At 42.3% G+C, this 12479-nt stretch overlaps 1 protein-coding gene across 1 annotated transcript in view; it reads left to right on the top strand.

Moving 5' to 3' along the window:
- LOC115172704 (low density lipoprotein receptor adapter protein 1-B) overlaps window positions 1-9498 on the top strand; it is a 71753-nt gene extending 62255 nt beyond the window's left edge. The window contains exons 7-9 of the mRNA XM_029730397.1: window positions 2782-2915; window positions 3483-3517; window positions 8090-9498. Coding sequence (XP_029586257.1) covers window positions 2782-2915; window positions 3483-3517; window positions 8090-8234 — 314 coding nt within the window. The 3' untranslated portion in view covers window positions 8235-9498. The remainder of the gene's footprint in view (window positions 1-2781; window positions 2916-3482; window positions 3518-8089) is intronic.
- Window positions 9499-12479: the final 2981 nt, after the last annotated feature.

The following is a 12479-nucleotide window of genomic DNA, read 5'->3' as shown; positions in this document are numbered from 1 at the left end:
CTTGAGAGAAGTCCAACAGCAGGAAACACTGTTTGTTTGAAAAGCGTGAGGGATCTACATTCTTTGTGGCTATTAGCTCCTCTTTTGTAGAATTCTGTAAGCAGAGAGATTCTAGTCCCTGTGACCGTTTTCCTCAAATCCTGCTGGTGAGGCCTGTGCAGTTTTAGGCCCTGAAGTGCTGCATTCCTGATCCAGAGCCTGAGAGAGGATGACGCTCACCCTTCACTCTACAGTACTTCTGGCACACCATGTTCTCCCTGTTCTCCCTGTTCTCCCCTCCTCTGTGAGGGGATCACGGGTCAGTCACTGTGTGACGCAGAGAGAGCAGACTTAAAACATCAGCTTGGCCATGCGCCCCCCTAGTCTGGCCAGGTGGACCCCAGCCTGCCAGAGTGGGATCCCTCTAAATCTCATCTGATACTGTTAACATGAGATGGGACTGGATCAGCTCACGATTACAATAGGATTAGGCCCGTCTTTTTGTAACAGAGAGGCTTGGTGTAAGGGGATTGCAGCCCTGTCCCTTTTATCTTTTGGCTGTCCTTGAGCTATTATTCATAGTCCCATAGAGGGATGTGTGGGTTAGACCCATAAGGAAGTGGTATTGACTGAGATGCAAAGTGCTTACAGTAAGTATTTACCTCCTGGGAGCCTCAGGAAGGAGTGTTGCTGGAGACCATTCAGCTTTATTCAGGAGACATGATACCCACCTCCCATCTTCCCTCTGCCAGTTTTCTGCTTGCCACACAAACTAGTGTGTGGGTGTGGGCACATGCTCCTGTGTCCTCTACTTGGAGATGTAGTTCTTGTGTCCTCTACTTGGAGATGTAGTTCCTGTGTCCTCTACTTGGAGATGTAGTTCTTGTGTCCTCTACTTGGAGATGTAGTTCCTGTGTCCTCTACTTGAAGATGTAGTTCCTGTGTCCTCTACTTGGAGATGTAGTTCCTGTGTCCTCTACTTGGAGATGTAGTTCCTGTGTCCTCTACTTGGAGATGTAGTTCCTGTGTCCTCTACTTGGAGATGTAGTTCCTGTGTCCTCTACTTGGAGATGTAGTTCCTGTGTCCTCTACTTGGAGATGTAGTTCCTGTGTCCTCTACTTGGAGATGTAGTTCCTGTGTCCTCTACTTGGAGATGTAGTTCCTGTGTCCTCTACTTGGAGATGGAGTTCATGTGTCCTCTACTTGGAGATGGAGTTCATGTGTCCTCTACTTGGAGATGGAGTTCATGTGTCCTCTACTTGGAGATGGAGTTCATGTGTCCTCTACTTGGAGATGGAGTTCATGTGTCCTCTACTTGGAGATGGAGTTCATGTGTCCTCTACTTGGAGATGTAGTTCCTGTGTCCTCTACTTGGAGATGTAGTTCCTGTGTCCTCTACTTGGAGATGTAGTTCCTGTGTCCTCTACTTGGAGATGTAGTTCCTGTGTCCTCTACTTGGAGATGTAGTTCCTGAGAGGCCTGTAAAATGATACTCAATCTGCCACTCACTCCCTGGGGCCAGACTGCCAGACGGTGCCCAGACCCATTCCAAGCCCCCACACCCATCCCACTCTCAACCTAAGCCCTCCACACACAGCCCCAAACCCAATGTGGTGATGAACAGTGCAGCGGTGCCCCCCTGCGTCCTTCACCATCCCAGACAGACCGATACAATGAATAATGAATAATCACCTGCTAATAATGGCCTTCTTAGTGGGGAAGATGCAGTAAATGTCAGAGGTCGTGTTGGTGGAGGGAACGTGTTGGTGGAGGGAACGTGTTGGTGGAGGGAACGTGTTGGTGGAGGGAACGTGTTGGTGGAGGGAACGTGTTGGTGGAGGGAACGTGTTGGTGGAGGGAACGTGTTGGTGGAGGGAACGTCTTGGTGGAGGGAACGTGTTGGTGGAGGGAACGTGTTGGTGGAGGGAACGTGTTGGTGGAGGGAACCAGTGGAGGGGGGGAACTGCTGCGATGGCTGAGTTGATCATTTATGAGCCTTCCTCTTTTGGGGGCCTCCTGTTATGCAGAGAAAGGAGGAGGAAGTATATGAGGTTATTAATAGACCCAAGTTCAACTTTGAGACAGATTTAGAGAACCTACTGAGATTTGACCTTCTCTTCTCAGGGGACTGAAACCTGTCTGTCTGACCAGGGAATCAATAAGCACACATGGCGCAGACACACACACACACACACACACGATTCCCAACCCTATTAAACAGCTGCGTCCACAGCAGCCATTGGAGACGATCCCATTACAGCACAGTCATCATCATGGTGAGGTATGTGTGTCGGGGGATTGTTCCATGCCCACTTATCAATAAGACAATAAGTGACAAACAACAGACGCCATGTTTTTTATTTTTTATTTAACCTTTATTTAACTAGGCAAGTCAGTTGAGAACAAAATCTTATTTACAATGACGGCCTAGGAACAGTGGGTTAAACTGCCTTGTTCAGGGGCAGAACGACAGATTTTTACCTTGTCTGCTCTGGGATTCAATTTAGCAACCTTTTCGGTTACTGGCCCAACGCTCTAACCACTAGGCTACCTGCCGCCCCAAACCTTCCATGTTGATGACACACATTATGAGGGGTAATAAGGAAGGCTTGATCCTAATGATTCAGGTTACTGTTATGTTTGCACATGATGGTCATAAGTGTGCGTGGGGTTTTGGTGTTAGTATGTGACAATAAGATATGTAATAGATGTCCTGCAATGTCCTGCAATGCTGTTGATGTTGAAAGTACGGTTCTTCCCTCTGAGATTAATGTAGTATGTTTGTTTTCTCTGTGTTACAGAAGTGGCCACAGGGAACCTTCTAGACTTGGCAGAGGGGGCAAACATGGCGCTGCTGCACTCAGGGACAAAGGAGAGCGAACCAGACCCATTCATGACGCACAACCACGCCACAGAGAACAACAATACTGTATGGGTAAGAGAATGGGGGCTAGAATAGAACTATTGTAGCTACACATGCTTAATAAGAGGGGCAATGCTTTATTGATGGGAGAATGAAGGCTTGGAAAGCTGTATGGTTACATCAAATGGACATAGAATGGCTACAGTATACTGTAAGGGTAAGATTGAAATAATACAGTATTGGCCGTAGCTCCTAGCATACATACTTGATTCAAAGGCAGTGTCTTTATAGTAGAGTATGATTATGGGTTGAGTTTAGCTCGGGACAATGGTGCATTGAACAGAACAAGACTTATCAGATGGTCCCCATAGCAGGGGAGGGTGTGGAGCTGTTACTCTGCAATCATATACTTATATTACAGGGAACGTTTGGATAGAGGTGTGTGTTTCCTTTAGCTGCTCAGAACCCAAACCTTCCATTTATAGTTGTTAAGCCAAAAGAGACGTTCATCATGCCATCACTTCCTGTAGTTTACCTTCTGTAAACCTTTCTGAAACAAATTTTGTTTTTTTACAGTATTTCAATTTTGACATGGTCTTCTTTCCCTGACCTTGTCTATATGTGTGTTTTGTCTGGCAGGAGCTTGAGGATGGTCTGGATGAAGCTTTCTCAAGGTGTGTGATTTTACTGTGCCCTGTCCAGTCCCTCTGCATTACCGCACACAATAGCCGGTGGCTAAGGCTCGTCTTATAAACACTGCCATTCCCACCTGCTGGCTCGCCGCTGGGCGCTCGCTGCACTTATATCCAAGAAACTGGCTGTGTTTAGTTAACTGGCCTAACGCCCAACTTAGTTATCTTCTGCTTTCTCAGCCTGCCTTTCTACTGGCTAGGCCCCCACAAGCAGTGATTTAACAATAGGTTTTTAAGTGAGGACTTTGGATAGATTGTATTCTGCAAGCTTCAATGGTAGTGGTTACGGGATAAATACACAGAGCATTGGTTTTCGGTCATACAACTAGCAGGTTCAAGGTTAACTGGACACGTCCTTCAGTGTATTCTCTGTGCTCTTGTACAGACTGGGATTCCTCAAGGGCAGGGTTCGGTAGGTAACTTTTTAAATGTAAACCGTTAGTTACCTGTCCAAAATTGTAATCAGTAACGTAACTTCTAGATTACCCAAACTCAGTAATGTTTCATTAGTCCATTGTTGAGATAGTCCCCAAATGTTTTGCATGTCAGCAATCAAGTTATCAAGATATATTACTTTCAAAATACAGAAATACAGGCAGTATGGTGCATTTTGCATCATTTGACTGAAAATGCATCATACCGGATGTATTTCTGTATTTTGAAGGTAATATATCTTCATTTGATTGCTGACATGCAAAACATTTACCAAAATATCATTTTTGGGTGGAATTTTCCTTTTAAGAGGCATTAGAAGAACACAAAAAGGATCTATCAAATGCATTTGGTGTGTCTTCATAGTGGTCTCTGACTTGTGGTCAGACACTCTGAGGTCGAACAAACTAAAACTTGTACCTTTTTTCAATGATTCATTTCATTTTATTGAGATAACAGAAAGATGTCATCATGTATTTTGTCACAAACATAATTTCTAAATGTAAATGTTATCCAAGAAGTAATCATCTAGTTTTTCAAAAGTATCTTTAATCCGATTTACAATATTGTGGCTGGTAACGTAACTGATTACAATTACAGATTTTTTTGTGATCAGTTACTGCCCAACCCTGCTCAAGGGCTCATTTTAAACTAACCCAACTCATGCAGAGCTCAAAGGAGTCCATCTTGTTTCAATGACATGTCCTGATGAGGTCTTTAGGGATGCTGAATCACAATTCCCAAGATGTTTTTTTTTTTTAATGTCACCACTAAGTTCTAGTCTAATTCCAGTCTTATCAGTGCTTTCATTTCCCCCAGGACTCTTTTCATTTGGTTTCATTTGAAACTGACGGTGGCCTCTCTTCTGTTGATCAGTCTTTGTCTGGCGGTAGGGACAGTGTGCTTCAGAGGGGCGCTAATCAAGCATTGAGACCATTCTAGTGCTGTTATCAGATAATTATTTGTCTGCACACACAGTAATTACTCACTAGGCCGTTAATCTATGCTGCTGTGATTAACGATGGGACTCTGTGGAGAAGTGATGGGCAGTCCGACCACAGATTGCTTTAATTGAGGAAAATTTAGTAGGCAGAGGACCTGGGGCCTTATTTATCAACCATGTGTACATTTCTTACTAAATTCTGTCGTAAGTGGAGATTGTAGTATTTGCGTGTGCAACAAATTATTGGGATTTATTGAACTGTTGCACGCAACATATACACGTTTTCATTGATAAATCAGAGCCGTATATTTGTGTGCTTGTGAACGAGCAATACAACCCTGTCTGGAAAACACCTTCCGTTCATCTTTTATAGTAACAAAAACACACTCATTTGCTGTATTATTTGGACATTTTGGAACTGGGCCATGTCAGTTTCTAAAAGAAAGTGCAAAGGCAAATTTCATCACATTTCTGTAGAGGTGTGGGTAGAATGTTTCATATTTTGCAGTGACTTTTTCAAACTAAAAATGCATGCCAACTATAGCGAGTGCCAAACACTGGCTGCGCATTCTACAAGATTGATTGTCTATTCAAACAATTTAAATGTAAATGCTACAGCCCACACTTCTATGCAAAAGTCAAATTGTTGTTCAATATTTTGTTAATCAATAGATGATTGGGTTTCTATCTCCTGCCTTGGTATAGGCTCTAATATTAAATGGGCTATGACATCGCACTCCTATCTTACAGCAATACTGTAGCCTACCCATACTATCAAATATTTTCAATAGGCTACTGGTCTATATACTTCCAAGCTTTCTTGGCTATTGAATTATTAATGGATAAATGGTAGCCTAATATTGGTTGTCTAGCGGGAATAAACTAGTCATGTCAGAAAAAAAAAGAAACATTATGCTGTAAGCTGCTATGCGATATCCTTACCAATGGCAAAGGTATCTGTTTTATCATGACGTTATTTGCTTGCAATACAATTGATCAACCACTAGAAGTTGTGTGTATGCATGGTCTGAGCTATAGTTTGATACACACACTTTCCCATGTTCAAAATGGATAAATATCAACCTTTGCAGGAAAACTGGCACATGCAAGGTTTAGAGTATTTTTGTTACGCACGCACCATTGATAAATGAGTCCCCCGGTTCTAGCCTTTCGTCTATCAGAGAGAGCTGATTGCAGAGCTGCACTCTTATTGAAGTAGTGGGTCTTGAGCTGTGGTGAAGAGTGAGAGGAAGTTCTGTCACTCTATATCTCCATATGAGGGCTGCTGAACTGATTCACTGTCATATGGACTGACCAAACATGACTGATGTCAGTACTTGACTGATGTCAGTACTTGCTTTCCTTGTATGCCTCTAGCCGATATATATGATATGAGTATGGATCGTTTTTAGTTACTTGAGGAGACTTGGAAGTGGCAACTGGAGATTTTAAACAAGCTCCTAAGAGCACTTTGAGAATAGATTTTCTAAAAAGACCAAAACCAGCGATGACAGAAAGTAAGCTTCTGTCTGTGAGACTTTAGTCATTCTCTTGACTGGGCTGTTTATAAACTCCCTGCATATTGACAGTCAGGGATATGTTGTTTTTGCTAATGCTTGTTCTTTCCTTTATTTTACCTCTGGGAATGGGGTGCAATGAGGTCAGACTTTTCCTCTGAGTTTCAGGAAATAACTCTCAGTAAAAGGCAGTTTATTGGTAGATGGGCTTTTGTCTCTCCAAACTTGCTGTGGGTGGTATAATGGGGTAGCAGAACTCTGGAAGTCCAGGGATGCCTGTCATTTTAGACTGACTGGCTTTCCTCCTTCAGGACTTCTTCTGAAGCAAAGAACAGTTTTAGTGACAATCCTCCATCCCTGTTATTTAGAGTTGTTTTACTAGTGAGTTATACAATAAGAGACAGAGTTGACATTTCATGCCTTCATTCTCTATGTGAGTGATTTAGTTTAGCTGTATGGGCACCTAAACTTTCTCTCCTTGTACATTCCTTTAAACATCAATATGAAGGAAGTTTGTGCCCAGGAGTTGGAACTCTCAACACTGACACTTCCCTCACTAAGATCGCTGTAACTCAAGAAGGATTACAGTGCCATCTTCTGGCTGCAGGAAGTTAATGCAACTTTTAAGTTCATTGGAAATGCTCTGGTGTTCTTCATAATAAAAATATAGGGGAATAGTAAAACAGCTGTCTGACTATTGACATTTCCTTTGCACCCCTCAGCCGCAGTCTGGATAGCTTTGAATCATACTCAGGTAATGACGTCATCCATTGGACGTGCAGTGTCCCTCCCTCACTTCCCCCAGTCACCCCCACTCCATTCACCACCCTCACCACAACTGTGACCCCTTTGTCACTCTCCATCCTCACCGTACCCAGCCCATCTGTCTGAGCATGGATGTGGATCTGTAGCATTCTGCCATTGCAAACGCCTGTAGCTGCATATGTCCCTATAGGAGCATCCCATTACCATGGCTCAGAACCCTGTCCTATTGACTTCCCTTATGTTGAGACCACGCTGAGCAAACGTATGGCTCAAACCAAGACCGAGAAGTTACCCGTCTGATGTAAATTTGGACTACAGGTTCCAACATTACACCAGCAAAGTGCACAGAGGTTGGGAAGGCTGTGCTGTGTATGAACGGCAGGGTTCTCTGCTAACATGTTGTTGTCATTTATTCACATTTTGTCCATGCCCACATGAACTTGGATTTGTGTGTTATTCTGCTTCACATCTACAGCCATTTCGCCGTTATTGCAACATCACTGAATGAGTAATGACATGGTGAGCCAAGTGGTGTTACTGTCGAAAGCAGTGAAGTGGTGTTGAGAGTGTCAGGCCTGAGAGTTGTAGCTGTGTGAAGTACTTGGATAACCATACCTCACTGTTTGATCATTTAAAAAGACATGCCTCTACAGTTTAGTTCTGGATACTGTAACACACTGTCTTTTTAGTTGCTTACTCAAGTTTGACACATTTTTGTATAGTATCTTTCCTATCATGTCAATACACACATTTGTCATTTAAATGCTTTTGAATGTTAAAGCTACCACATGTCTGTTAATTTCAATGTATTGAGTTTTCACATCCCATCTGATATTTGGTATCTTTTGCCTTATGAATGTGATAAGTGAAATGTCTTTCTTTCTCCCCCCCCTCCAGACTCGCTGAGTCTCGCAATAACCCCCAGGTCCTGGACATTGGGGTAAACCCTCAGGACTTCAACACTGAAGAGTGCCTGTCCCCAGCTAACTGGGACAAAACGGATGCAGACAACGCCGAAAAAGACTATATGTTTGAGTTCTAAGGGTGGAGCCACTGCGGAAGCAAGGCGTCGAGGGGGAGAGCGAAAGATGGAGAAGGAAAGCGATAGGGATGTGGGTGAAAGCAGTAGAGAGGCAGTGACTATGGGATGTCTGTGAAAGAATAGCAGGCCTAGTGGAGTTTGTACATGATTCTCCCTGAAAGTCCACTCAGTGTTGCCATCTTGAGGGATGTGACTGTTAGCGTGTCTAACTGACCAACCAGGAGGGACCTACTGGAGTCGAGAGCCTCCAAAACTAAGACCAAAGCAATACCATTTGTTTTAATTTAATTTTAAACATCCGGACATCTGGTGTTTGCTACATTCAATACCCCATTATTCAATTTTCCTCTGTCTCTACTGACTGGTATGTTTTTACTGTATGTATGTGTGTGTGTATATACAGTATATATAATCCGATACAAACTGAGCTATAATTTATCACTTGTTGAGCATTTGGTGAAGGCGCATTTAAGCGTTAGAGGCAGAAAATAGTGTGTATATTTAAGGTCAACACATCCATGGTCAGTGATTGAGTCTGTGTGAATGCCACAGTTATGTTCCTTTTGTTAATCTAAGTGGATGGAGGAGTAACTCACTCAGAGGGGAAATTTACTGGTGATGTAGTCAAAGCCACCAGCTGGAGTGAACTTCAGCCATGATGCCAAATATAAGAATAAAGAGTGAGGGTGACCATCACCTCCTCTGCTCTCTATGACTCTAATAATTGGGAAATTAGGCTTTAACAAAATGTACTTGCCACAGGAGGCTGCTGAGGGGAGGATGGCGCATAATGGCTGGAATGGAGTGAATGGAATATTATCAAACACATGGAAACTGATTCCATTTATTCCCTTCTAGCCATTACTAAGCCTGTCCTCCCCAATAAAGGTTTCACCGGCCGCCTGTGTTACTTGCATACATTGTGTGAGTATAAAGAATCTTATTTTTATTCTATTGCAAAATCTATTTTTGCACTCTCCACTCATCCCTCTACAAAGCACATACTTTCATGTCCTTGATTGTTATTATAATATCCATCTAGCTCTTACATGTACCACTGTAATATTGTCTAATCTGGTTTGTGCTCATTTTGATAGTTTACTTGACAGTTTGGAGATTTCATTTTGAAGATATCATATGAGGGGTTGAGTTAAGGTCAAGTCTCCGTGTTAATATCGCTGACATTTTTGATACAGTTTGAAATACATTTTTATAATTTCTGGTATTATGTTACCTCTGAATTCAATAAAATGTATGCATCAGTGTGAGGCTATTGTATTTTATTTATATACAGTTGAAGTCGGAAGTTTACATACACTTAGGTTGGAGTCATTAAAACTCGTTTTTCAACCACTCCACAAATTTCTTGTTAACAAACTATAGTTTTGGCAAGTCGGTTAGGACATCTACTTTGTGCATGACAAGTAATTTCTCCAACAATTGTTTACAGACAGATTATTTCACTTAGAATTCACAGTATCACAATTCCAGTGGGTCAGAAGTTCACATACACAAAGCTGACTGTGCTTTTAAACAGCTTGGAAATTTCCAGAAAATGAAGTCATGGCTTTAGAAGCTTCTGATAGGCTAATTGACATAATTTGAGTCAATTGGCGGTTTTACCTGTGGATGTATTTCAAGGCCTACCTTCATGGGGAAAATCAAAAGAAATCAGCCAAGACCTCAGAAAAAAATTGTAGACCTCCACAAGTCTGGTTCATCCTTGGGAGCAATTTCCAAATGCCTGAAGGTACCACGTTCATCTGTACAAACAATAGTACGCAAGTATAAACACCATGGGACCACACAGCCGCCATACCGATCAGGAAGGAGACGTGTTTCTTTCTCCTAGAGATGAATGTAATTTGGTGCGAAAAGTGCAAATCAATCCCAGAACAACAGCAAAGGACCTTGTGAAGATGCTGGAGGAAACGGGTACAAAAGTATCTATATCCACAGTAAAACGAGCCCTATATCGACATAACCTGAAAGGCCGCTCAGCAAGGAAGAAGCCACTGCTGCAAAACTGCCATAAAAAAGCCAGACTACGGTTTGCAACTGCACATGGGGACAAAGTTTGTACTTTTTGGAGAAATGTCCTCTGGTCTAATGAAACAAAAATAGAACTGTTTGGCTGTATTGACCATCATTATGTTTGGAGGAAAAAGGGGGATGCTTACAAGCCGAAGAATACCATCCCAACCGTGAAGCACGGGGGTGGCAGCATCACGCTGTGGGGGTGCTTTGCTGCAGGAGGGACTGGTGCACTTCACAAAATAGATGGCATCATGAGGGAGGAAAATGATGTGGATATTTAAAAAATATATCCTTTTTACCTTTATTTAACTTGGCAAGTCAGTTAAGAACAAATTCTTATTTTCAATGACGGCCTAAGAACAGTGGAATAACTACCTTGTTCAGGGGCAGAATGACAGATTTTTACCTTGTCAGCTCAGGGATTCAATCTTGCAATCTTGGCTACCTGCAACATCTCAAGACATCAATCAGGAAGTTAAAGCTTGGTTGCAAATGGGTCTTCCAAATGGACAATGACCCCAAGCATACTTCCAAAGTTGTGGCAAAATGGCTTAAGGACAACAAAGTCAAGGTATTGGAGTGGCCATCACAAAGCCCTGACCTCAATCCCATAGAACAATTGTGGGCAGAACTGAAAAAGTGTGTGCGAGCAAGGAGGCCTACAAACCTGACTCAGTTACACCAGCTCTGTCAGGAGGAATGGGCCAAAATTCACCCAACTTATTGTGGGAAGCTTGTGGAAGGCTACCCAAAACGTTTGACCCAAGTTAAACAATTTAAAGGCAATGCTACCAAATACTAATTGTGTGTATGTAAACTTCTGACCCACTGGGAATGTGATGAAAGAAATAATTATACTATTATTCTGACATTTCACATTCTTAAAATAAAGTGGTGATCCTAACTGACCTAAGACAGGGCATTTTTAATAGGATTAAATGTCAGGAATTGTGAAAAACTGAGTTTAAATGTATTTGGCTAATGTGTATGTAAATTTCTGACTTCAACTATATATATATATGTATATATATATTTACACACACACATACACACACACAATACCAGTCAAAAGTTTAGATACCTACTCATTCGAGGGTTTTTCTTTATTTGTACTATTTTCTACATTAGAAGAATAATAATAGTGACGACATCAAAACTATGAAATATCACATATGGAATCATGTAGTAACCAAAAAAGTGTTCAACAAATCAAATACTTTTTATATTTGAGGTTCTTCAAAGTATCCACTCTTTGCCTTGATGACAGCTTTGCACACTCTTGGCATTCTATCTACCAGCTTCATGAGGTAGTCACCTGGAATGCATTTCAATTAACAGGTGTGCCTTGTTAAAAGTTAATTTGTGGAATTTCTTTCATGAAGGTCAGTCAATGTGGAACATTTTAAAAGTTCACTCGCAAAAACCATCAAGCGCTATGATGAAACTGGCTCTCATGAGGACCGCCACAGGAAAGGAATACCCAGAGTTACCTCTGTCTCAGAGGATAAGTTCATTATAGTTACCAGCTTCAGATTACAGCCCAAATAAATGCTTCACAGACTTCAAGTAACAGACACATCTCAACATCAACTGTTCAGAGGAGACTGCGTGAATCAGGTCTTCATGGTTGAATTGCTGCAAAGAAACCACTACTAAAGGACACCAATAATAAGAAGAGACTTGCTTGGGCCAAGAAACACGGGCAATGGACATTAGACCACTGGAGATTTTTGATTCCAACCGCCGCGTCTATGTGAGACGCAGAGTAGGTGAATGGATGATCTCCACATGTGTGGTTCCCACGGTGAAGTATGGAGGAGGAGGTGTGAGGGTGCATTGCTGGTGACAATGTCAGTGATTTATTTTGAATTCAAGGAAAACTTAACCAACATGGCGACCACAGTATTCTGCAGCGATAAGCCATCCCATCTGGTTTTTGCGCTTAGTGGGACTATCATTTGCTTTTCAACAGGACAATGACCCAACACACCTCCAGGCTGTGTAAGGGCAATTTGACCAAGAAGGAGAGTGATGGAGTGCTACATCAAATTACCTGGCCTCCACAATCACCTGACCTCAACCCAATTGAGATGTTTTGGGATGAGTTGGATCACAGAGTGAAGGAAAAGCAGCCAACAGGTGCTCAGCATATGTGGGTACTCCTTCAAGACTGTTGGAAAAGCATTCCAGGTGAAGCTGGCTGAGAGA

The sequence above is a fragment of the Salmo trutta genome, chromosome 33 (assembly GCF_901001165.1).
Source record: "Salmo trutta chromosome 33, fSalTru1.1, whole genome shotgun sequence".
Lineage (NCBI taxonomy): Eukaryota > Metazoa > Chordata > Actinopteri > Salmoniformes > Salmonidae > Salmo > Salmo trutta.
Note: the sequence above shows the minus strand (reverse complement) of the source record. Positions and strands in the feature narration are given on the sequence as shown.